Below are 25,991 nucleotides of genomic sequence, written 5' to 3'. Positions count from 1 at the left end.
AAGGGGCCTGTGGATATCATCTTTTCCAAACTCTCTGATCAAGCAGGTCCATTTAGAGCAGGTTGCTCAAGATCATGTTCTGCCAGGCCAGCCTGGCACATTTATGAATTATATTTTTGCATATTTCAGTGAGATCTTCAGGGAGCAGGGATTTGCCTCTGTTCTTTCTAACCAGTTTATGAGAGCAGACAGTTTTGTTAGATTGCTTTTTGAGCAATTGTTTTGTTTTGTAGCCTACATTGAAGACGTGGCAAGATGTGTAGACCAAAGCAAGCGACTGATCATCGTCATGACTCCAAGTTACGTGGTAAGAAGAGGTTGGAGCATCTTTGAACTGGAAACAAGGCTTCGAAATATGTTAGTCACGGGAGAAATCAAAGTGATACTGATTGAATGCAGTGAACTACGAGGAGTTATGAACTACCAGGAGGTTGAGGCCCTAAAGCATACCATCAAGCTCCTCACCGTCATTAAATGGCACGGACCAAAATGCAACAAGTTGAATTCCAAGTTCTGGAAACGTTTACAGTACGAAATGCCTTTTAAGAGGATTGAACCCATGACAAATGAGCAGGTTTTAGATGTCAGTGAGCAGGGGCCCTTTGGGGAACTGCAGACAGTCTCCGCAATTTCCATGGCTGCTGCCACCTCCACTGCTCTTGCCACTGCCCATCCAGACCTGCGCTCCACCTTTCATAACACATATCATTCACAGATGCGCCAGAAACACTATTACCGGAGCTATGAGTACGATGTACCTCCTGCTGGCACCCTGCCTCTTACCTCAATAGGTAACCAGCACACCTACTGCAACATCCCCATGACACTTATAAACGGGCAGCGGCCGCAGACAAAAACTAACAGGGAGCAGAACCCCGAAGAGGCTCACACAAACAGTGCCATACTGCCCCTCCTGCCGCGGGAGACCAGTATATCCAGTGTCATTTGGTGACCGACATGCAAGGGGCTGCCAACCCCCTTGAGTAGGAGCAGAGTCTGCAGTCTGGTGCCTGGAAGTACATCCTCGACTGCTGCTGTTAAACATGCATTACAATCGATAACAAACGAGGAAAAACAGGGTCTTGTACATATGTTTTTGCAATTTCTTTGTAGCATCAGTCTTCCTGTTTTACCCATGTCTCTTCCCATTCACATTTTTGACTTTGTTTTATATGTCATTGGAATTTGTATATTTACATTTTTTTTAAATGAAGAGACTGCTGTATAGATAGGAAACTTTTTTGCTTCATTAGTATAGTTTTAGACTTTTTTGTTTGTTTGTTTATAACCTCTCTTGGGAATGCTTGGACAAAGCTATGTTGATATCAGAAGCACCATCCATTTTGTTGGCCTGCCTAGCCATGCCTGCTGCAGCTCACCTCTTTTGGAGAGTTTTTGTTCTTAGAAGGACCCCGCTGCTCACTGAGAGCTCCAGTTTCATTTCTACTCCCGTAATGTGCACTGCTCCTTCCCTGCCCTTACAAAGACCCCCATTTGGGGTAACACTACAGTCTGACCATCTAACATGTAACTTGGTAGATACCTGTCAAACAAGAGAAAATACCCAATCTGTATCGGTTGCTTCACAGTAGTCACTAGAGTGTGTAGAAACTATAGCCGGTTTGGTTTTTGCTTTCTTGGGTTTGGTTTCTTTCTTAATTCTTATTTTAAGAATGAGTTGGTTGTATGCCTTTTATAAATATAAAAGCAACCCTATTTTTAACACGTCCTGGAAAAGTATTAATGTGGTTGTGGATTTTATTTTTTAAGCACTCTTTTTTTTTTTTTTCCTTTCTCAACTTTCAAAATCTTGCAAATAACATTTGCAAATGTCAGGCGAGTAAGACAAGTGAGGCAATAGACACTGAAGTGCAGAGTCCTGCTGATATGTACAGTGATGACTTCCAAACCAAAGGGGAATAAAAAAGACAGTATTGTAGATGGTTTGTCACTTTGTATTATAGAAAGTGTTATTTTAAAAAAAAAAAAGTAAGAGCAAAACATTATTTTCCTGTGGATTTCAGAGTCCCTTGTATTTTAATGTTCCAAAAACTGTATTTGCTTTAAAATTATATATTCAAGATTAAGAAATCTTCTTTCATTTGGTTTTAGCTTGTAACGATAAATAAAACTTTATTAATTTCAACATGATTTCAGTAAGAACTCAGGCAGAAAAAATGACGTGATTACCAGAAATATAACTGTTTTCAGAATAAACTTTATTTATACAAAATTAATATTTAAATCAGACCTGGAAGTATTAAAAAAATTTATCCACTTTAATGAATAAATAAATTAGTTTTATTTTTATGTATGATTCCATCTTTGAGGAGTTGCAAATAATGCATGTACCATGGCTGACAGGGAAGAATAAAAGCCCACCACTGTGTTTACATCCAGACATCTTTGAGACAAATTAAATAAGCACCTTGCTCATACTTATGTTTTAAATAACGGAAAGCCCTTTCTGGTTTTAGAAGGAGAGAAGAGTGGTGCAGCTCTACAACAAATTCAGGCCAAGCTCTCTGCTGGCAGAAGCAGAGGAGCTGGAGTAGAGTTACTGGTTGCAGCACACTGTCATAGAGCCTTGGGTTTGATTTACCCTGGCAGAAGTGTAACTGGTGTCCTGGCACACAGGCCTCAAAGTCTATTTATGTAATTAATTAGCTGTAGGTGTTTTTGTGGCAGCTGAATGATATCGGCCAATATAATGGATGTTGTGGGGTTTGCTCATCATGATTGTCACAACAAGAAAAGTAGAGCTTATAATATTTTGGTCTTAATGAGAAGTGAGTGGAGAAGCTGCAGTTTGGGGGATATTTGTGGGAGCAATCCAGAACTGACAGTGTGGGAGGAAATGACTGTGCTTCTGTTGTGAAAGTCAAGAAATCTCAGCATCTGCATAAGAAGCTAATAGACCTTTGAGGTGTACACTTTTATTTGCTTAAAATGTTTATTTCTCTGAGATTAAGCTCAAGTCCTTTTCTACAATGCATTCTTTATTATAGTGTCTCTGGACATGTGCCAAACATCCACAAAATGGAAATTAGGCTGCCAGGTCACATACAATTTTAAGAGAACTTTGCACGTTTGCTTTAAGAAAGCTATTATTTATTTGCTCTTACAGACACCTGTCAGGCACTGATGGCATTTTCCTTCATTCATTTGGATGCCTGTCCTGGTTTTCACTGGGCTGAGGGGAGGAGAAGGGGAGGGGTTGAGTGAGTGGCAGTGTGGTGCTTAATTTCCATCTGGGCTTAAATCACAACAGTCCCAAATACCCCAGGATCCCCTGAAAGCAATGCATTATTCTTTTCCCCTTTACATGCCCTGGTGTAAAGACTGGGATGTGGAATAAATGTAGGATGTAATTATTTGACAATGGGTAGGTCTTTCCTTAGCCACATGGGAAGTAATTTTCTGTTGTTCTATTTTTAGTGTAGATTTAAGCACTTTGAATAGCATGATTCAGGGATTGACAAATACTATTTGATATTCACACTACTTAAAGGAAGATTTTCTTATAATGTTTTGTCATAATATTAAATATAAGAAAAACAAGCAAACAAAAAAAGAGAAACCACAAAACCTGAAATAAGTGGAGAAGTTGTCTGTGGCTTTAGAAACATTCCTCCTTAGTATTCCCTCTTCTGTGAACAGCTCTGTGTGGGGAACAGTGAAGGAAAGTGTTGTGTGTTCACGTGCTCTGTGTTTGACAAAAATTCTGTTGGAATGCAAAATAAAATGGAAACAAACAAAAAAGCAAACAAACCAAAACCAACAAAAATTGTCATTGCCCTAGTGCTTAGGCTCCATCATTTTTGGTGAAGGTGTTTTGGTTTTTGACAATGCAGCCTGAAATGTGCATGCAATAGCCACATATAAGGTTTAGCCATAAGCAAATAGCACTTTATTTTAAAAAAGGCACAGTGTGATGATCAGAAAAACTTACTCTGCCTGGTCAATAACTTTGGGTCTGTATGTGGATTCTATGCACGTGAATTATTCAAGTGTGGTGCTCTGTCTTTATAAGGCTCTCTCCAATCATGGTAGTCCATGTTATAAAAGGACTCTTCTTACACAGCTTGTGTAAATTCAGTATATAGGTTCTTCAGAGAGGATACATAGCTGGAAAGAAATGGGAGACTGTATAGAATGCAGCTAATTATTTTGAAGACAAAATGCATTGCTGGGTCTAATTCTGTTCTCAGTTACAGCACTGTGATTTGAGAGTAAATCTAATAAAACTGAATGAGTGCAGGATTGATTTGTGTGGGAGAAGAAAACTGGAAAAACAAAGAGAAAAAGGAATTCATATTTGCAGTCTGTGACAAGCTGAAATCTTGGCTGCAAGGAAAGGAACAGCAAAATGCCTTCTGGATTTCAGTGGGGACCCAGTTCTCACCTGGCAGCCAACATCAAACGCTTTCTATATGATCTGTTTCAGAGTTCAGCATTGTTAGGCTAAGACACAAACTAAGATTTTTCTATTTCTGCACAGCTGTGAAAACCATGTGTATTTTACATAATGGGTGATAATCAGTTCCATAATAGTCAGAAAGCTTGTTATACCCGCCTGATCCAAATTCACAAGGCTTTATTTGGATATTGTGCATTAATGACTCATTTAAATTATAGATAGAGCAGTGAGATTTGGGAAAAGTGGCCTAGTAAAAAGGATTCCTTCATTTTTACACCAAAAAAAAAAAAAAAAAAAGAAAAAAAAAAAAAAAAGAAGAAGAAAATATCAAGCTAGTAAGCCTAAGGAGAATTTAATTAAAATCCAAAGAAGGAAGAAAACCACAGTAGTAAAGTAAGCTCAAAAATAGAACAATGGTCAATGGAGAATAAAGGGTAAAACACCCACTTGCTTTTTGACTGTGTTGTGGTTTCTTTTGTCATGCAAAGCTCTGTACTCTGGCTGACCTACATCAAGCAACTGGCTTTTTTGGAGGCCATCCAGACAGATCAGCAACACAAATATGTCCCTGTATGTCTAATACACTTCCGAATGATTTTGTACTTGTTGATAGTCCAGCACAGTCCTTCCATTGTTGTTATAAAGAGGAAGGCAAAAATCTGTCAGCACTAAAAAAAAGTCTCTGTAACAGACTTAGTTTATTAACTAGAATAACTAAATTCCTTCACTCCTACCCCCTACCTGGTTTGTTGTTATTGGGACACATTTTCTAACCCAGCTGAGAAATAGGTTAAAGTGGCTGGCAACAGAAAAACTGTAAGCAACTTCATAAGAATGTTTCCTTGTATTACGAGGGTTGAAAGTTCCCTGGCTTTTTTTTTTTTTTTTTTTTTTCCACAGGCACATCTCTTCACCTCCTAAATAGCCCTCTGAGTGGAGGTTGAAGAACACCATTGTGTCTTTAATTTCAGATTCACTGAATTTAGCAAGGATATTGAGCTGTTGTTTGTGATGTAATTCTGCTGGGCCATTTTCCATTGACTCTGTCCCTATCCTCCAATACGTTGGCAGCATCACACTTCACCAAAGAGCCTTGACTTGATGTTCCAAAACTCAGAGTTGTTGTCCTAGGGAGCAAAAATGATAAAAATGTTTCATCTATTAAAAGTTTTCTTATGTTTTTTTTTGGGGTTTTTTTGTTTTTTTTTTTTTTTTTTTTTTTGTTTTTTTTTTTGTTTGGTTTTTTTTTTAATTCTGATTATAACAAAGTTTGACTTTTGCTCTGGACTAATAAGCTCTGGTGTATGTTTAGAGTCCATAGGGTCATGAAGTAGTTAGAGAAGAAATTACAAAGGCAGGTCTGATATCTTATGTGGGAAACACGTCAGTTCTGAAGCTGTTCAGGTTACTGAAAAATGAGTATATTTTTATTGAGGCTTTTTCAAGGGACATATTCAACCTGTAATTACAACCAGACTCATCCCAAAAGCTTATCAGCATTCTTAACATTAAATAGCTAATACCTTAAATGACATAATTTCAGAATCTTTCAACAGTCAATTCAAGTATTGTTATTTGGGGGGACTAAGAGTTTCATGATTATCTAGGATCTAAATGTTAAATAGTTTATCTAGTATTGAGGTTATAGAGAGTACAAACATTTTTCTTGATCACTAGTCTAAGGAAAATAATTTGAAAAAAATGTGAGAGCTAAGAATTTGAGGGAGTTATTTATATCTTTTATAAAGACTTCTCTTAACCATCAGAACATGCCAAAAGGAAGAGACAAATTATGAAAAAATAAAATATATCTGGTTTTTAACCTTCTCTTTCTCTGTTAATCAAATACTAGCTCTCCCTCTGCCTTCCTCAAAAATACAAAGTCATCCAGGATCAATTAATATCTACTGAGCCCATACTCTCAAACTCATTTTGTGACAAAGTGCAAGCCAGAGCAGGAAGCTGCACCTTATGTCTATGACTGAGAAGCTCCACAGAGGGGAAAGTGTGTTCCTGTGCATGGAGGAGGAGAGCACAGACTCCTCTGGACTCATGTTTAGCTGCTCCTGTGTGGGTGGGTGCAGAAGGAACCTCTGGCATCACCACTGTTGTACCTGCTGTAGGCAGCACACAGGGAAGGTGGGCAGAAAATAGCTACTGATGTTAGTGAAAGTAAACATGAGAATTATCAGATGTTGAGGGACAGATACCCTGGGGCAAAGCAGCTGGAAGAGCAGGAACAGCTGGCAATATTTTCCATTTGCTCCATGTTCAAAGTAAGCACCAGCACTGAGCATAGGAAGAGGTCAGCTTGCTTGGTTAGTGTGCAATGCACTGCATGGCAGCTACAGGAAATTGCCATCTCAGTCAGGTAACACCACACCTGAGCACTCTTGCAGGAATTTCCACCCCATCCTGTCCCTCCCATCCTATCTGGTCCCATCCCCTCCTGTCATATCTGTTTACCTTGCTGACTGAAGTAGAAGCACTCAAAGCTTGCTGTAAGGCTTCAGGTTGAGGTTCACACAAAAGCTCTTTGCAGAGATGTTTAGGGTGAGTAGATGTCTTCTTTCCTGTGACTTGCAGGAGTAAAACTTTGAGCTGAAAAAAGGCTGTATTTTTTGTTCTCAGTATACCATTTTTCACATCCACATAGAATGCTCATGTGAAGCAACATCCTGATACTATTCTGATCTTCTCTGAGATAAAAAATATTTAAAATGTCAGTTATGGGCTCAAGATACTCCTTTAAGCTGCAGTCTGCACACACACACTTGAAAAACAAGCATAAAGAAAGTAAAGCAAATTAGCAATGCAATTACTTAATCTTTTTTAACCTGGGTTTATAGGATTCTTTTTCAAAGGAAGGTTGTTTTCGCCTGATGTTTTGTAGGAAGTTAAGTAACAGTCTTTTCTGAATTTTCTCTACATTCTTTGCGTGACAGGTAAATCATAGAGATATTTGTTTAGAAAATCCCATTATTCATTGTATATTTAAAACACAAGTGGCAACGAATTTACAGACATACAAGAAGTTGTTTGCCAGAGTTAATATTCTGTGGCAAACAGCTCACTGCAGTCCTAATTGAGTTCTTAGGAATGTTTCAGCAGAAAATTTAAACAATGAGTATTATATGTTTACCTTCAGCATCACATTAGAACACTGTACATTTTTCATCTTAACTTCTAGGCAACTTCATGTGGAACAATTATGTAAATACAAAGCAGTGAGGAGAACAGTGGTGCAACTGCCTCTCCATCTATCTTAGCAAAACATTTCAGTGACACCAGGCTCCTTCTTTGACACCACTAACTTATGCCTACCTCAGCAAAACACATGAATCTGCAAACTGTGCGGATATCTGGGACAAAATTGTTGCAATAATCACTCTCAAAACTTACTTACATCACAGAAAGCACTTTATGCAATTTTATTCCTGTACATTGGTATTTTAACTTGTTGGTTAAATGGTTATTTAATCATAGAACTGTACAACAAAATAAAATAAGTAGCACTCAAAAAAAGGCAAGGAAATCCCGAAAATCTGAGTTTTTTCATAGCAAGGTATTTCCCATGTGCGGCAAGGAGATGACAAACTTGTAACCAAGGCATCGCTAGGGATGCTGTGACACAGGTACATTGCTGGGCTGACACGGGGTGGGAGAGGTACAGGGAAGATTCTTATTGGTCATGTCATGACCAGGTAGGTTAACACAACTAGCATTCATCAAGTCCTGCTGCCACAGGAAATTACAGATATCTTTTGCCTAGAATCCCAAATTTAGAAGATACTTCCTTCACCAATTGTTTGCTATCTGAAGCCATTTTTATAACCTTGTTAGATGTAGGAGTTTTTTTTCCTAGTTAATAGGACCTACCTGATCATCTGCTAAATTTCCTGTTGTAAATAATGCTGTCAGGACAGTTCATCTCTTATTTTCTCCAATTACCTCTTCACTCTTCTAAACAAAAGAGTTTGTGAATAGCTTTCAGTACCACACAGCAAATACTATTCCTGCATTTTTTAAATGTTTTTAGTTGTTTGAAGAGTGAGAAGCAGCAGCAAAGATGCTATCTGCTTGAAATGACACTTGCCAAAATGTTCTTTAGGGAATGTTGAAGAAAAATTCCCTTTTAGTCATCCTGGGCACCTTACCAGATATACAACCTTCAAGATCCCCTCAGACAGGAATCTAGAGCATAAGAAGTTGGACAGAGACTGAGATAATTAATTTTCAAGAATGTTTTGATTCCCTGTAGCTCCTTGAATTGTGTTTTTGTTTGCTTGGACTTGCTTTGTTTTGTTCTGATTTGCTTTCCCAAGGACACATCAGGACTGAGATACCATTGCACTACATGAGTTTATTAGAAAGAATGGAGTGGAAGTCCAGAGAACTGGAGTAAAATAGTCATAAACGAGTCTGAAAGTCAGGAGACTTTCAGCACAAATGTGCACATGGAAACTGTTCAAAGAGCTGTTGGATTTCCTTAGCTCCCACTTCAGTCAGTTCTCCACTTTATAGCCAATCCAAAAAATAGATATTTTAAGGGAAAATTGTCCTTTCAGGTGCTATTATACTTGGAGTCTCAGGCACAGTGGGTCTGATTCCCTCTGCTCACTGAGACATGAGCTTCCTTTGAAAAGCTGAGGTTTTTCCAGCCTTCTGATTGCTACCTGTTGGTTTTCTAAGGCTCTCCAAAGTCTTGAAAAATAAATAAATTAAATATTTCAAAGTCAAGTTGAATCCATAGGAACTTACAAAATTATCATTGGTTATTTCAAATACTTTACTAGAACACAGCTATCTTCCCCTTCTTCCTGTAACTCTTATGGTTCTTCTGCTCTAGGTAATTTGCTGTAATTTATTTTACATGTCCTGTAAAAATATGACCTAAGATATTTTTATGTTATTCAGAAAACTCATAAATAATTTGTGACAGCTTCATTATAAAGGTTTGAAGACTTGTTAATGATACATGTTCAGCATGCCAATAAAGTTAAAGAAGGAAGCTGCCCAGTGCTGGGCAGTGGTGAAGCAGCAACAAGCAATGAGTGGAGTATACTAAAAGAAAGAATACTAATCTTAGCTTTTAGAGTGAAAGGGATTATCTCCCAACAATGCAGCTAAATATCCCCTGCTGTCACTCATGGCAGTTTTGAGCCACCTCTGAATTTTGCAAGAAAAACATATTATTAAAATCTTTGCAGTTACTAGTGTCATGAAACCTTTGATAATATATAAAATTAAGCATATGCACCATTTCAACAGTAAATCTTTTTATTGGCATATTGTGCGTTCTGCACCTTCTTCAGATAACAAGTAAACAAAATGACCAAAAAGATCTTTAATGGAAAGAACATATGTCTATTTCAAATGCTAGAAGAAAAATTTCATCACTTGCTCTTTCCTAAAAAAAAGCTGCAAAAGTAATACAAATAAAGCAATTTTTCTAGAGGATTTAGTTTCTTTAATTTTATTTAGTTCCTTTACTCATCTCAGAAGGACCTGACTGTCCACAAGCAGAATGCACAACTCAACTCAAGCAGTGATATTCCCTTCTTGGGAACCCGCTGTTCAAAGTTATCACCTGGATAAGCATCTTGATAAAGCACTTTGTTAATAAAGCTCTCAGCTGGACTCCCATAATCTGAGGAGCCAGCAGAGTGGAATTGCTTTGCAGCTCCTGTTGAATACATGCACATACATTGAAGAGATAAATGTCTACTTACCATCTTTAATTTTGCATTGATGGAATTGAGCAAGGAAGTGCCATGCTAGGCTTTGGCACCTTTTATCTTAATTCTCTTTATAGCTGATTAAAGTAAAAAAAAATACTTCTACTGGAGTCAGCAGAACTACCTGTAGGTCAGTATAAATGGTGCAAAAATAAAGAGCAGAATCAGGCCCAGTATTTATGAACATGAATTTCTGTTTATTCTACAATTTAATTGAAGTTTTAGCATCATTGCCTTTTCTAAATGTCCATAACTACTGCCATACAAACCATAAATAAACATATGCATTTTTTCAAGGTTTTCTTTAAGGCTACAGGTATGACTATAAATTGGAAAATATGTCTCTTCCTTTATACACTTTGTTCAAAATGATTAAAGTTAAAAGTATAAGCACTAAAGTTAAGTAGAAATACATCAACCTATATTTATGCCTACTGTATATTAAAGATTTTACCTAAAGAGATTTACTTATATTTATTTTTTAAAAAAATTAGATGGGTCATAGCTAAAAGGAACTGCATTTTTATAGTAACACTATACTTATTGCTGAGAAGCAAGAGAGTCATGATCAAAATGTTACCTAGTTTCAGTGTATGTTGCTTTAAAATGAACACGGTTTATGTTATCCTAACTTTTGGAAAATTCACCAATCCTGATATAAAAAAAATGAAGACCTTATTGTAATAGCTATAACATATTAAGCATTTTGTATTTTCATCAATTTTATTCTTACAAGAGAAAAGACATCACTCACTAAATATGAATGCTGCACATGTTAGCAATAGAAACATTGATTTTTGTAACTTTGATTGCACTTGCCTTAACTTTTCCACACATATATACAAACACAAATAACACATAGAGCGGGGAAAAGAGGATTAAGAGAAATAAAACCCACAAAAGTAGGCAAGTTTTACATTATTTAATGGATAACAACACATGAGCTTTTTCAATAGAAGCCTTGTAAAGAGCACATGTTGCCATAAGTTTGTTAAAGCACAAGGTGTACTTTGTCTAGATGAAAAAAAACCAACAAAATAACACAAAACCAAACAAAAAAAAAAAAACCCTTTTGGTGTGACTTTGATTTAGGTTTAAAAAGTTGGATGTTTAAAAAAAATTCTTTATTACTTGCATATGAATATTTTTGTATGATAATATACGAAGAAAGTTTTAAAACAAAACAAAAAAAAAACCCACTTGCTTTATAGTGTGCAAATTTTAGAGGAAAGTAAACAGGGTATGTGTCCAATTTGTAAAACAATGTCCTCCTTTCAAGATTACTCTTTCACTGACTAAATGCAAGGTTATGACAACTTGAAATACTTTCTTTTGTGAACTGACAAAGAAAAAATAAAGCAATGTGAATAATTTGCGTATGCAAATTTTTTTTTTTTTTTAATAAATTTTTGCTGGTAGCAATACAAATTTAACAGCATCATAGGGAAAGCTTTGAAGGTACCAGTTCAGTGATTTGACTAGAAGGGCATACTGGGCATATGTACTGGATAAGCTGGCACAGCTCCCCTGGACGCAATGGAGCTGCTCCAGCTTACATCAGCTGAAAATCTGACCTCTAATATTTTCTTTCTTGTTGTTTCCTCTTGTTCGGCTATTTTATTTCTTAAGGATATTTTATTTAGGATATGTTTTGGGGTTTTTTTTCCCTGTGTTCTCTTTTTTTCTTAAAAACTCTAAGGGTTATGGTTCTAATCATTGTAAAGCAAGAAATGCAGTCTCACAACTCTCCGGGGCAAAGATTTTGTGTGTGGGTGGCGCAAACTTGTTTGATTTGTTACACCACTGCTCAAGTTTTGTGACAGTTTAGCTCCACTGGAACCACAGGGTGGCAGGGGAATAGAACAACATGGTGGGGAGCAGAGTAACGTGGTAGGGAATAATTTTTAGCACTCCATGTGCGTGTGTGTTGTGTTTGTGTGAGCATCATAGAAGGCCATGACTGATACAGGAACTGTAGTGGAGCAGGAGGAGCTCAAATCACAGCACCAATGAAAGCTAACAAGAAAATGTCAAAAAGGGCATTACTGAAAACCTGGATGAATGCTTTTCTTTTTTGAAGTTTGTTGAATATGACATCATGCCTAGGTCAGGGCAAATTCCATCCTTGGGTTTCTGAACAGACTGTAAGCTTTGTGGCTCTCATCTAAAGTGCAGTGGCATAAATCATTATCCAAAGCAATGTGTTTATACCCATGTTACACCACAAAAATGAATAGCAATCAGCTTCTTTTTTTGCCTTCCTATCAAGACCCTCACCTTCAGAAGTCCTGAAAGATGCAAGAAACACTGAACTTGTTTCCACTCTTTTATTATTTTTAAAGCCGTGATGCTCCTCAGATGCTGGGGAATTGCTCCAAATTTGAACCTCTGTAACACAAGAATTTGGGGCCTTGCAATAAGAGACAGGCACCAGTGCACAGCAGCTCTTTCAAAGTTCTATTTTATGTCATAGCTAGAGCTTAAATTTTCAAAAGGGCTGGTGGTCTCCTGGCTCCAGAAGTGCAGACCAGTGCCAGGCCTGTGTCTCTGTAGCTCATGAGTATCACAAGACTTTTAAAATGTGACAAATGAATTGGTTCACCTGCAGCAACTCATATTTAAATACATTTTTAATATTACTGTATTTTGCACCTGCAATCTGAAGTCAAGGTGAGCTATATTAAAAAATATTGTTTCTACAAGCAGTCACCCTTTTGATCTTTGTCTGCTTCATCTACTTCTCATGAGATTTTTATCTTTGCTCTACAAAATATTAGCAAGATCGTTTGAATAAATGATCATGGTTTCACCAGTATTAACATGATTCCTTGGCCTGGTATGGTGGCAGGAAATGCATTTAGCATTTGATTAGACATCATAAGAGTTATGATTACTCAACTACCAGCATGTGACGTGCACAGAAATATGGTATCCACTGTAAATTCAAAAAATATTTATGTATATTTAGTTACATTTTTTAAATATTGCTATTTAACAGACATTAATAAAAAAAATGAAGAACATAATTCTCTATTCTTTACTGCATTACTCTGCATTCCTTGCAATTCTTAGACACATGACTGAGACAAGTACAAGAGCAAAAACTTTATTAATTGCGGTGTTCTCTCCCAAAATCATGTATGTGTGAGCAGGCTGGGAAGCCACACAGGGCTGCAAGCTTGAAGAGGGACAATCACAGGAAAAAAGTAAGTACACAAGATGTTGCTTGAAGAGTGATGAAGTCTTGGTTTCAAAAAATAAATAAATAAAAATAAAGAGACAAATAAACAGAAAGAATAAAAGCACCAACAAGCATTAATATTGATCAAAACATTTAGAATACCTCTGGACATCTTTCTTGGATTCTCCTGACATGTTCCACTTATAATCATTTGCATTGAGTGATTAAATTCAATTTTCCCTCTATTTACAAGTACTTAGTTTCACTTTTTATTTTTCCCAATGTCCTGGGGTGATTTTATGTTGTACCCTGATATCCCCATCATTCCCTTCCAAATTTGTCCCAAACCAGGACATCCAACCTATGTTGTTTTTATTTGGGAGCAGGTTTTCTTCATATTTATTTTAGTTTGCAAAGATAATTCCATTTTGTATTTAATGGGGAAAAAGTATCATTTAAATACTAAATTTGTGTTGTTAGGAGTTTAGTGTTGTATCTGTAACTAAAACATGGGTTTATGAACAGACCTGTGAAATGCAACTGTTCCCACACTGGGAGCCTACGTGTTAACTACTGGATAGGGGAGATCAGAATGTCATTTGAAGAAATACATACATAACTGAACATTAAATGCTCAGGTATTTACAGAATCCATTGAAGTGCAAATAAAACTCTTGTTTGCAAGTAAAAAGCTGCTTTATTTCAACTGGAGAATCTTAAAAAAAGGTCTTCTGTTAAACAAGAAACATAAAAGACACCCTGACAGTCATATACTACAAAAGGTGATGCTGAGAAAAATAGACATTATGATACAAGATAGATCTGTAATTGTAGTTTAAGTTTTCAAAATTGCTCCAAAAGGTCTGGGAAATACATCCTTACTTCAAATGGACTCATAGATTGTACACAGGTTAGTTTCAAAGCTCGGTGAAAACAAATGTCAAAAGTAAAATGAACAGTAAACATATTTTTCTGCAGAACAGGAACTGCAGTATTGAGAATAATGTGAACAGAGGAGATAAAACAGTAATGTAGAAGTGACGTCCAAATGCATTGTCTAGAGATTGAAAAATAGGCTCCAGAAAATTAGTCAGAGATTTTTAAAGTGTTTTACTTTCCAGTTGCATGCAGAATGGGTTAATTCTTTTAAATCAATATGCAAACCACAAAATCAAATAGCTCTTCTTCTCTGAATGCTGATGAACCTTACCCAGGTCAGCACGTTTTCTCTGCTTATACTGCAGGGAAATAAGCACTGAGCAAGGTAAAGCTAGGACAAAGCCTGGGCCCCTTATGATTACTTCATATTGCACTCTCATTTCTGTCTTGAGAAATTAGGCGTTGACTGTCTTCAGATTTAGTACTGGCTGTGGTGGAGACAGCTGTCAGAAGCAACACAGCCTAAATATTTGATGTGGGAATATACTGTGGCTTTTCTGTCAGCAGCACTGGATACACTGCCAACAACAAGCACAAGATTTTTGTTCTCCTGTGAGCATCATCTTGCACCTGATGGTAGCACCACATCTACTGGAGAGAACGGAAAGAATACAAAAAGCATTAAAGGAAGAATATACTATGAAAGAAATGCAAGAAAAAGGACTATTGCTCCTATGCTGGTTGACTTCTCATCCCACATGATAGATAAATTCCTTGTTGCCTCCTCCAGCTCTTTCTCGATCCTGATTTCTGGCCCCAAATGAATGAGATCCATAGGCACAAATGGCTATGGCTGAATCACAACATTTGAACCTCCGGGCAGTACCAGCTCAGCCACCTTTACACTCCCCACTGCAAGAGATGGTTTCCTCCAAGTTAACTTCCAAAACTCCATTAACTGTAACTAATTATTAAAAGTTCTGTTTGGCCACAGAATTTTGTGTGCTATCAGCACACTACATTTCTGTCTTTGGTTTTTGATTTTGATATCCTGCTTTTTAATATGTCTAAGAGGACATTTTTGTTATGAAGAATTGGTTGTAAAGCTAAAAAGTATAAATTTGTTTGAACGAACATAAAAGGGGATCTTGTTATGTGGTGGTCTGACCTTGATTGGACAACAGATGCCCACTCCAGCCACTGTCACTGCCCTCCTCATCTGGATAGGGGAGGGAAAATATAACAAAAGGCTCATGTGTTGAGATAAGGACAGGGAGAGATCACTCATCATTCTTCCTCCTTCCATGCAAGGTCACAGGGAATGGGGGCTGTAGTAATTTTGTCACACATTGTCTCTGCTGCTCCTTCCTTCTCAAGGGGAGGACTCTTCACATTCATTCTGTTCCAGTCTGGGTTGCCTTCTAGGGGATAGTCCTCCATGAACTTCTTCAACATGAATCCTTCCCTTAGGCTACAGCCCTTCACAAGCTTCAGCATGGATCCCTCCTGTGGAGTGCAGCCCTTCAGGAACGGACTGCTCCAGCATGGGTTCCCCATGGATCCACAGACCCTGCCAGGAACTTGCTCTAGCACAGGCTTCCTGTGGTGTTACAGCCTCCTTTGAACATCCACCTGCTGTGGAACAGGATCCTCCATGGGCTTCAGGCGGATACCTGCTCCATCGTGGAGCTCCACGGGCAGCAGGGGCACAGCTCCCACACCATGTTCTTCATCTCTGCTCTGACACCTGGAGCACCTCTTTCCACTTCTACTTCACCGGCCCTGGGTGCCTGCAGGTCTGTTGCTCAAATATTCTCACTATTTTCTTCTCTTCTCTGGCTGTTTGTTGCACATTTTGGACTTTTTCCTGCTTTGCTATCCTGGTGGCACTGCCACCATCACTGGTGGACTCAGCCTTGGATGGTGGCAGGTCTCTCCTGTAGGCAGGAGCCTTTGGCTCTGTCAGACATAAGAGAAGCTTCTGTCAGCTTCTCAGAGAAGTTAACCCTGTAGCTCCCAAAAGTTATCCCTATGGCTCCCCTGCTACCAAAACCGTGTTATGTAAACCCAAGTGGTAGGAGTTTGCAATCGTAGTAACATAAGATGAGATGATTTTAAGGCTGAAACCAGGATATTAGTGCAGCATTTATTCTAATGATTTAAATGACAGAAAATATTCTTCCAAGTAAATAGTTAATTAGCAATTTATGTAATCAATAGATGACTGGGGAAAAAAAAATCTCCTTAGGTTATATGTAAGTGAAATACAAAAGGTCATAGCCATGATATTTTCTGAAAAATCCTTTCCTTAGGATTTTTCCTCCTGAGAAGCTGCGAGGCCTCAGGAACAAAATGTAAACAATGGTTATCTGCTGCTGTGGAATGCGACAGGTGCATCTGTGATTGGTCTCATGTGGTTGTTTCTAATTAATGGCAATCACAGCCCAGCTGGCTTGGACTCTCTATCTGAGACGCAAGCCTTTGTTTTTGATTCTTTCTTTTGTTATTCTTCTGATGAAATAATTTCTTCTATTCGTTTAGTATAGTTTTAATACAATATATATCGTAAATTAATAAATCAAGCCTTCTGAAACATGGAGTCACATCCTCGTCTCTTCCCTCATCCTCGGACCCCTGTGAACACCATCACAAAAGGTAACAACCTAAACAATCATTTGCTAAAAAAGGTTTGAGCACCTTCTAAAGAAACTGTTTCAAGCTATTAAGTTTTTTTAAAAAGCCTCAAAAACTATGTTTTTATCCATAATAACTTTGTAGAAGTTGTCTCAGTCTCTCTGGTAAATAATTATAATTTTTAAACTGATTAAATAAATATTTATATTAGAGATTAGAAGGGGTTTCAAGGACTTATTACAGACTCTCTTTGTTGTAAATAGGATGAAATGGCTCTGATCTAATCTCCTGGGTAAATAACAGATTTTATAACTTTTAATTAAAATGGGAGAAGTGAGATCATTTTAAACAAAACACTAAATACCATCAAGGATTTGATTCAAAAGTGACAAAAAACATCAGATATAAAAAAACAAAAGAATATTCTATCCTAGATTTCTGTTTTCTCAATAAAATAAAATGCCAGCTGCTGACAGTTCCCTTCAGAGCTTGTAATGTGGGACTGAAAAACAAGGTCTGAAAACAAGGGTTCAAATCTGTATGGACCATTTTACAGAAACTATTGTGGTTTAAAGCCAGCTTAACTGTGAGCAGACAATTTTTAAGATTTGATGTCCAGTGTGTTCTGTATATCAGCAGAATCTGGAGAACACAGGACAGAGTTACAAAGATTTTTAGTTCAGTGTGGAAAGAGACAGCTTTGTTTCTGAAGAGATTACTCTCACAGGTCAGGAATTTTTGTCACTGTTCATCCCTATACTAGTCTTGATTTAAAAAAAACGCATGCAGAAACAACAGGAAACAAGTTGATTTTCCTTCTAACTACTACTTGTAGGTCACTTAATCATATGAGGGAGAGACTTTCACCCTCTTTCCAGAACTATGAATGAATAATTGGTGGTTGTGAATAAGTGGTTATGGTGAATTAATTTCCCCACCCATTACTCAATTGTGAAATTATTTCTGGGAAAACTTTTCTCCCTTAGAATGACGTTGTCTTACAATAATTTGAAGGTGTCAGAGAGGAGAAATAAAGTACAGTTGTATAAATATTGTGTTAGGAGAAATGCTACTGGCTGTCAAGTCCAGTCCTTACTATAAGTGCCTTAAGTATCCAATGTGGTACATATCTTAAACTAAAATCCAAGTAGTTTTTTATTATTACTCTCTTATATTTATTGTTCCAGGCCATCAATTTCTACCATTCTCAAGTCACTATATATTTACCCTAAATTTATTTTTTCTGTGCCAATTTTGTTTCTATGCATAATTAATTAATTATCTCATTCTTTGCATTTACTGACAATATATTAGGTATTATGTATCATACATTCATCTTGGCCTTTTTTAAATTATGATAAACACGACTAGATACTCTGGTCTTCCCATAAGTCTCTTCCCCCTCAGCATCTAAAAGGTTCCTCTGTGGCGGTTCTGATGTGGTATTCTGTTGAAGATCTACAAGAAATCTTCCACCAAGGCTTTGTAAAATGTCACTGATATGTCTATTTCACATGGAGTTTTCTTGATTATTTTTTTTTCCTTATGAATGTTTTGAACAAAGACTTAGAATTGCCTAATGGCGAACTACTTGCTCTATACATAATGTTCTATATATAAGGTTTTGGGCTTGGTCATTATTTTAAGTGGTTGTTTTTTTTGGATGCAATTGTTACAATCCCTCATCACCTTCCAGGTTTTAGTTAATTCTTTAAGCCCTCTGTTGTTCGTGTGTGGTATTCTTACCCAATGCACTCATTGACAGTGCATCCCTCCCAAAGCTGTGAATCAGAACTTTTCCAAATTTAAGCAAGGTCAGGATGCAAAGACTCAATACTCACCTAAGGGCTTCATTACCAGCCTCTCCTGACTAAAAGGTTTGCTTTCAATATCATCATCCTCTTTTTCTATTATTTTATCAATTTTTCTGTATTGTCTAATAATGTCCCATGTGTGTTTTACTGAAATCTGGATTGATAAGTGTCACGACCCAATGGTGGTGTTTGGTAAATTCTCATTAGGCTGAAGAAAGACGCCAGACCTCATTGTCAGGGGACTCTTAGACTTTATTGTACAGTCACCATAATTTTGGCAATCAGCCCACTGTTTAGACTGGAAGGACACTGGTTAACAAGCCCTTAAATATGTATAACAGATTTCTCCAAAAGTGGAGGCAAACAAGCCCTTAATTTTGTGTGGTACCCTTCAGTATTCACCTGTTCTGGCTCACAAGTCACACCACACCTCCATAAACCCCCAGCTCCCACAACAGTGTTCAGTATGGAGTAAGGGGTAAAATAAGATATACATGTTTTCCTCAGAAGACAAAGAATGTCAGCAGCCTTTATATCCCACATTGGTCCTGCCATGTGGATGGTCCAGAGCTGGAATTGAGAGACAAAGTGAAAGAGAGGAAAGGAGAGGGGAAGGAGAAGAGAGGAAAAGAGCAGGAGAGGGCCCAATCCACTCCCTTATTTAGTTCACCAGGTGCACACCTCTTATGAAAATTAGCCTTTTCATGCATTTGGCTCATGTGTGCCCAGCTGACCCTTTTGCAGGAGGTGATTTGGCAGTGGCAGGAGCTGAGAATGAGACTGAAGGGGAAGCAGAAAGTCAGCTGAGACCAGCACTGCCTCACCTCCACAAGACCCTCTGCTCCAATAGCATTTTTCCTGTCATAACAGTCAGAATTTTAGAAAAAAACATGCTTTGGTCTGGTTCTCTACAATTAGTTATATTTTATTTTCATTTTCATATATTTTCTTTTTTTTTCATATATTTTATTTTCATATTTTATTTTCTAAGTTCTCTACAATTAATTATATTTTATTTTAATTTTCATATATTTTCTTTTTCATTTTCATATACTTTATTTTCATATTTTATTTTCTAAATTCTCTACAATTAGTTATATTTCATTTTCATTTTCTAAGAGACCTTACCTGGATGGTATTGCACAATGCACAGATGACAGATACACACTACTCATCATCATTTTTATTTGCTTCCATACCTTTCAGAAGTTTCTTTAAATAATCCAAAGCCCTGCCTACTGTTTAAGTCAGATAAGGGACTGAATTCAGCTGTTGCTCTTTTTCCATTTATTAAATGTAGATGCTACTATTCCAATTGTTGCCAAGAGGTACAGTTATCAGCCTTATAAATGTATTAACAGTTCTTGGTATTTGACTTAGATTAAACGTGCAAATTTTTTACACCTCTGGAATGGATATCTCCAAATGGAGTTTTATTTCAGTCTTATATTTAGTAATTCTGCCTCCCCACTGTGTCTCACATTATTTTGGGGGATAGTTAACTAATCTTTTTCATCAATCATACCAGAAAAAAGACAAAGCTTTAATTTACATTTGGGTGCATGCCAACACTGCCTTTAATTTGTGCTCTATCCTTGCCATATAGCAGGAGTCAGGGAAGAGATGGGACACCTTTATTGGTATTGATTATTATTATGACAATTTTTATGGTATAAGTTAATTTGCAAGTTGTAAATCAGCTTGACTTTTGGTGTTGTTGGTATTATCTGACCATAGACTTCTAAGTTCACTTTACAAATATGTATCTCATGTATTATATTTCTTGGTTAGTTTTTTGCTTATTCTTTATTTATTCTTTATGTAGTGACCCTACTGCTTTACCCTACAGATTTTCCAAATGTATTTTCACAAGGGTTCCTCACTTTGGTCACCTTGAAAGTAGCAAAGGAAATGGTGACTGCCCCATTCTTTGGCCCTGTGCATCAATACAATTAAAATTCTTCTGGCATCAAAAAGAGATGTCTTATCCAAATTGTCTATTAGGAGCAATCATTCTGACTTGCTTGGGCACTGACTAGGAGAGCCCTTGGTGGCCCAGAGTAAAATCATGCCAGAGACCCTTTTAACAGCATGAGAGTGAGATAATAGAGAACCACAGGCAATGTTTAATTAACTCATGTAGATGAGTCACTGTGTGCCCCAGCTCCTCCTGCACATTTCCTGCAAACCAGGACAGAAAGTTGTTAATTCTCATGATCTTATAATGAGTTTCACATATTTTGGAGTATACCTTAAAGCACAAATACTCTAAAAGTAGTATTTTGGGATAGTTGTATTTTACATTCTAGAAAAAAAAAATCTAATTTCTTTTTTTTTTTTTTGGATGGTTGGTTGGTTGGTTTGGGGTTTTGTTTGGTTTTTTGGGGGGTTTTGTTTTGTTGTTTCAGTTTTTTTGTTTGTTCATTTGTTTGCTTTAATTCACCAGTGGAGAAAGAAAAAATATCACTTACTATTTAACCACAAGACTTTCAATAAAAGGCATTCCGAACCCTGATTTTTATTTTCTCCTCATTTCTATACCAGAAATAAGAAAGGTGCTCTGAGTATTTTCTTCTGCAGTTTCAATCTAACTGTTGACCTAATTTAACTGTAATCTTGAGTGTTTTTCTGGAGAAAACAGAGCTGGAACATGAATCAGCACATATGCTTCTCAAAGGCTGCAGCAACTTCTGATGTGAAGTATCAAACCGTGACAGGTTATGGATAAACTGAAAGCACAGAATAACAACGCAAGTAATGCTTGAAACATGCCTTTCATGGGTTTGAGAGAACAGCCAACTAAAAGAAAAAACAAAACAAAACAAAACAAAGCTAACAACAGCAACAAAACAAAAAGAACCCAAAACCACAAAAAAAAAAAAAAACCACAATAAATCTATTAGAAAGCAAAACATGAGATTTATTGTGTGCCACCTGAAAATGAGACTCAGCTAATTCACAAGTTGAAACAAAAATACATTATTAGTAGTGCAATATGAGGGGAAAAAAAAGAGAGGGGTAAAAGCTGATAGATGTCAGTAAATCTTTCACTTTGCATTTGAAATGCCAGTCTTTAGCTTTTTGGGGGGTTTTGCTGTTTTGTTGGGGGTTTTTATTCTATTGAACAAGCTTTTTTAAGACGTGATTTAGGCCTCAAAAAGAAGTTTGAATATCCTTCAGTTCCTAATCTGAATCAATGCACTAAAAATTAAGTTAAAAAACAAAAAGTGAAGCTATTGTTTTGTTTTCTTTCCCATGAGGCGTTTCTATGCAGTGCAACTATTGAGGTGCTATCTTGTGCAGCTATTCCTAACACTAGCAGCTTTCAAGATAAGATTTCAAGACAGACCACTAAAGATATTTTATTTTGATTGTAACTGAATTTTCTGGTTTGCTGAATGATTATCTTATTTCACATATCTCAATCCATACTGCTATTGTGATTTTATTTTGTTTGTTTGTTGTTGATTGTGAAACTATTCCTGTAGAATCTCAGATTTTGTCTCTATTCTCATTTGGTGAACTGATCTTGGCTGACTGCTGGCTACCCCCAAGCTGAACTTTCTCTCCCCCTCCTGAACACAAGAAGGAGAGAAAATTCAATGGAATGCTTCTTTGCTGAGATAAGGACAGGGAGAGATCAATCCTCAGTTACTGTCATGAACAAAAGAGATTAAATTTAGGGAAATCAGTTTAATTTATTAATTATCAAATCAGAGTAGAATAATGAGAAATGTAAACAATGTGACAGCAACCCCTGGCGCTAGTAGGATGGCAGTGTTTAAGAGTGGAATTTCTATAGGGTTTAATTCTGACGGGCAGTCATTGTCCTCCTAGCTCTGGTGTAGGGGCCAGGCTTGAGTGGAAAAAACCCCGAAGAAGCGTAGAAAGAAGAAGGCTTCTGATGTGATGACTAAGGCTATTCCATAGCATAGTCCTTTTTGTACAGTGGGAGTATGGTGGCCTTGGAATGTGCTGTCTCGTACAATGTCGTGTCATCATTGGAACGTGATGAGAGTAGTGGAGAGCAGGCCTAGAATGAGGAGTCAAGGGGAAACAAAATCTATAAACACGTCTCTGTTCTTCACAGGCTCAGCTTCACTCCCAACTTCTGTACCCCCTCTCTCTGAGTAGCCCAGGGGGCCATTTCTGTCTCCACATACTTTTCCTCTGCTCCAGGATGGAGACCTTCCCATGGGAGACCGTTCTCTCAAAGCCTCTCCAGAGTGAGCCCTTCTCACAGGCTGCAGTTTCTCATTAATTGCTCCAGTGTGGGTCCCCTGTGGGGCCACAGCTCTGCCAGCAGCCCTGGTGCAGCGTGGGGTCTCTGGGGTCACAGCTTCCCTGCCACCAGAGCCTTGCCAGGTTGTCCTGGATTAGGGCAAATTCGGGAGAGAATCTCCAAAAGGGGCCCCTCAAGAAAGCAAACCCACACGGCCCCACCCCCAACTGGTTCAGAAAGGATTCCTTGGAGAGAAGTGGAAAGAACCTGTTTATTTAACAGGCACAGCACACCCCAGCACACAAAATGAACAATACAGGATGACACCACTCTGTCACCGCTCTGACAAAGATGACAAATTCAGAAAGTCTCTCTTGGGGGTGGTCACTCTGTTCTCAGTCCCTCCGGCGCTGGGGCAGCTGCTGCCCAGAGTAAGCCCCGCTGGGCCACAGGGTGCAAACTCTCGGTGCTCCCAGGGCCCAGTCCGGAGCAGGTTCGAGATGGTTAAAAAAAGGGAAAGGAGAAACAGTCCAGGAAGAAATTTGGAATGTTTAGCTAAACTAGCTAATGAGCAAAAGTGAGAGCAAGCAGAAGGAAAGCAGAAGCAAGAGAGCAAAGCAAAAAGCAAAAGCGAAAAGCAAAAGCAGCACCATGTACTGCCCTGTCTCTGTGTCCCACCAGCCATGGGGGAGTGGCTCATAAGAAACCAAAACAAAACTTTCACTCTTCAGAGCCAGTCTTGAAGGCACAGAACATAATATCCAGCATAAACAGAACACACAAATGGGGATACAAGCATCATAATGTCACCCTAGGACACAGGTACACCCATGACATTGAAGCGCTGTGATCTGCAAGGAGATCATCTCATCTTTTTCTGGAAAGCTTTCCTGTTTCTCTTCTAAGTTGTTAATGTGTGTATTTGCCAAGAAAATAATGACAGTTTACAGAGGTTCGGTGCTTATGTAAGTCAGCATTATGTTGAAAGAAGATTGATGTCCTCTAGAAAGAGCTGGTTATCTAGGTTTAATATCAACCAAATAATCACAGCCAAATAAATACCAATTCAGGTACTTTTAACTGAATTTCGAGCCTTCAATATTTCCCTAGTAAAATCTGTGCACAGATGATTCAATATTATTTTGGTTTGCTTCACCCAGGGCAAGCATCTTTCATTTATCTCAGCTTCTACATAGTTTAACCCCATCCCACTCTTAGGAATTCCTTTCTTGGTTCTTTGTGCCTGTGTATACTGTCTTTCCACACAGAAGTACCTTTCTAGTAATGGAATGTTCCAATTAAATGCAAATTATCTCAGTGGTCTAAGAGAATCCAGAAATCTGAGATAAAGGCAGCTGACATGTCCTTGCCACCTGCCACTGTATTGATCTAAATAAAAAGAGGGCAAGAAGATGGCATCACAGTAAGGATTATGGATGACATGTCAGGCATTATTTTAAATCTTTTCATCTTCTGTCAGCTTAAATCACATTCTTGAAAAGGTGCTGGGGCAGAGAACAGGACTGCAGTACTACCTAAATTAAAAAAATTTCATTTTTATTTATGAAACAGGATAATTTCTGTTACTTATTCAGAGTATTATCTGTTAAATGTGGTTAAAAATTTTGTTTCCCCTGCTGTTAGAGGCAGATACAGCTGTGTTCAAATGAAGGTTTCTCCCCAGAAATAAACAAAATAACACCGAGTGCAATCTGAGGCAATGATCCAATTTACTGATGCCCTCGGGTTGCCTAGGTGCCACAACTGACTCTAAATGAAGGTAATGTGACTACACAGCTGTCACCAAGGGAATGGGGAAATGAGTGGGGTTCCAAAAATATACACAGGGGTAGGATTTGACCTGGAGAACAAAGAATGAAGAAGGAGGTTGGAAAGGACCGATTTTGGTACCTCAAGCTGGATGGAGAAGGAAAAACAAAAGTCTCATTTTGTCAGCATGCTCTGCCCATCGCTGGGTATTTCGGTGTCAGCGTCACTGGCACCTGTCAAAACACAGGTGTGTGCTGAGTCCTTATGGAGGAATTTGGCACAGCTCAGGAGAAGTTAATCTCAAAATGCAGACTGACAGTTCAATGCCCAGGTTTACAGTGCACAGTTACCTGGCAACATTCACAGCCCTTCCTAAGGGTTTATGTTCTTTGTGCTGTACAGGAATAAAACCTCGTGTTTAAGAAGGCAAATCACAGAAAATAGCACACAGAGTAATGAGTATTTATGCCAGAGGATACAGAACTGTGAGAACAAACATATATAATAAAATGTGCCTTTCTTTCAGAGTTAGACACTTCCCTCAGGTCAATAGAGATTGTCTGTCCCCAGCAGAAATTCAGCCCCTGAGCTCTGTGTGTACGAAAACTCCTTCTCAAACTCAGACTGGTGCAAGGCTTGTGATGGCTTTGCTTTTTCCTCCTCTGTTCCTGCCAAGGGCAATGGGACTGATTTAAGCATTAACAGGTAAGGATTTTTGAGGCTGGGTAGATTCCTTCCATTGAAGCCGTTCTACTTCATATACAGTAATTTAATATTCAGTAGTCCAAAGGAAAAATGACTGTAGCCTGTGGGTAAGCAACTTGTTTATGAAGAAGATGTCCAAATTCATATACCTCTCCTCTTCATTCCTTTCAAACGTTGCCTAAAGTTTGCAGTTTCAACCTCTCCAACAAATTAACTATTAGATTTTCCCAACAAACATGAGGCAGCCAAAGGCATTGGGTTTCAGAATGTACTGGGGTTTTTTCAGTGGATGCAGCCTTCCTTTTGTTTTGTAGATGGATATTTTTTTGCAATGCTCTTTTCTTCAGTCCCATATTGTTTCATACACTTTTCCAAAGCAATTAAGTAAAGTAGTAACAGCAAATTTTATTTTTCTAAGACGAGATAAAAATACCACTGGGGATTTTTTCTACAGTTTATTTCTACTTGGAGATTGAGAAAAAAAAACCTGGATACAATTTCTTCAAGGATTTGACACCAGATTATTGCAGAGTTTTCAGAAGTCCCTCATGACTTCATTGTAAATCCATAAAACATATGCATGGATGGGACAGAACATGAGACTAATACCTGAGAAGAGATGTTTAAC

General features: G+C 37.8%; 1 protein-coding gene across 3 annotated transcripts in view; it reads left to right on the top strand.

The window, feature by feature from the left end:
- Nucleotides 1-4,661, top strand: part of IL1RAPL1 (interleukin 1 receptor accessory protein like 1) — a 668,131-nt gene extending 663,470 nt beyond the window's left edge. For all 3 annotated transcript variants that reach the window (XM_063182325.1, XM_063182330.1, XM_063182319.1), the window contains one exon: nt 234-4,661. In XM_063182325.1, the coding sequence (XP_063038395.1) occupies nt 234-952 (719 nt within the window). In that variant the 3' untranslated portion in view covers nt 953-4,661. The remainder of the gene's footprint in view (nt 1-233) is intronic.
- The last annotated feature ends 21,330 nt before the right edge of the window (nt 4,662-25,991 follow it).

This window comes from Melospiza melodia, chromosome 2, assembly GCF_035770615.1.
Source record: "Melospiza melodia melodia isolate bMelMel2 chromosome 2, bMelMel2.pri, whole genome shotgun sequence".
In the NCBI taxonomy this organism is placed as follows: Eukaryota; Metazoa; Chordata; class Aves; order Passeriformes; family Passerellidae; genus Melospiza; species Melospiza melodia.
This window is presented reverse-complemented; position numbering and strand designations above follow the sequence as displayed.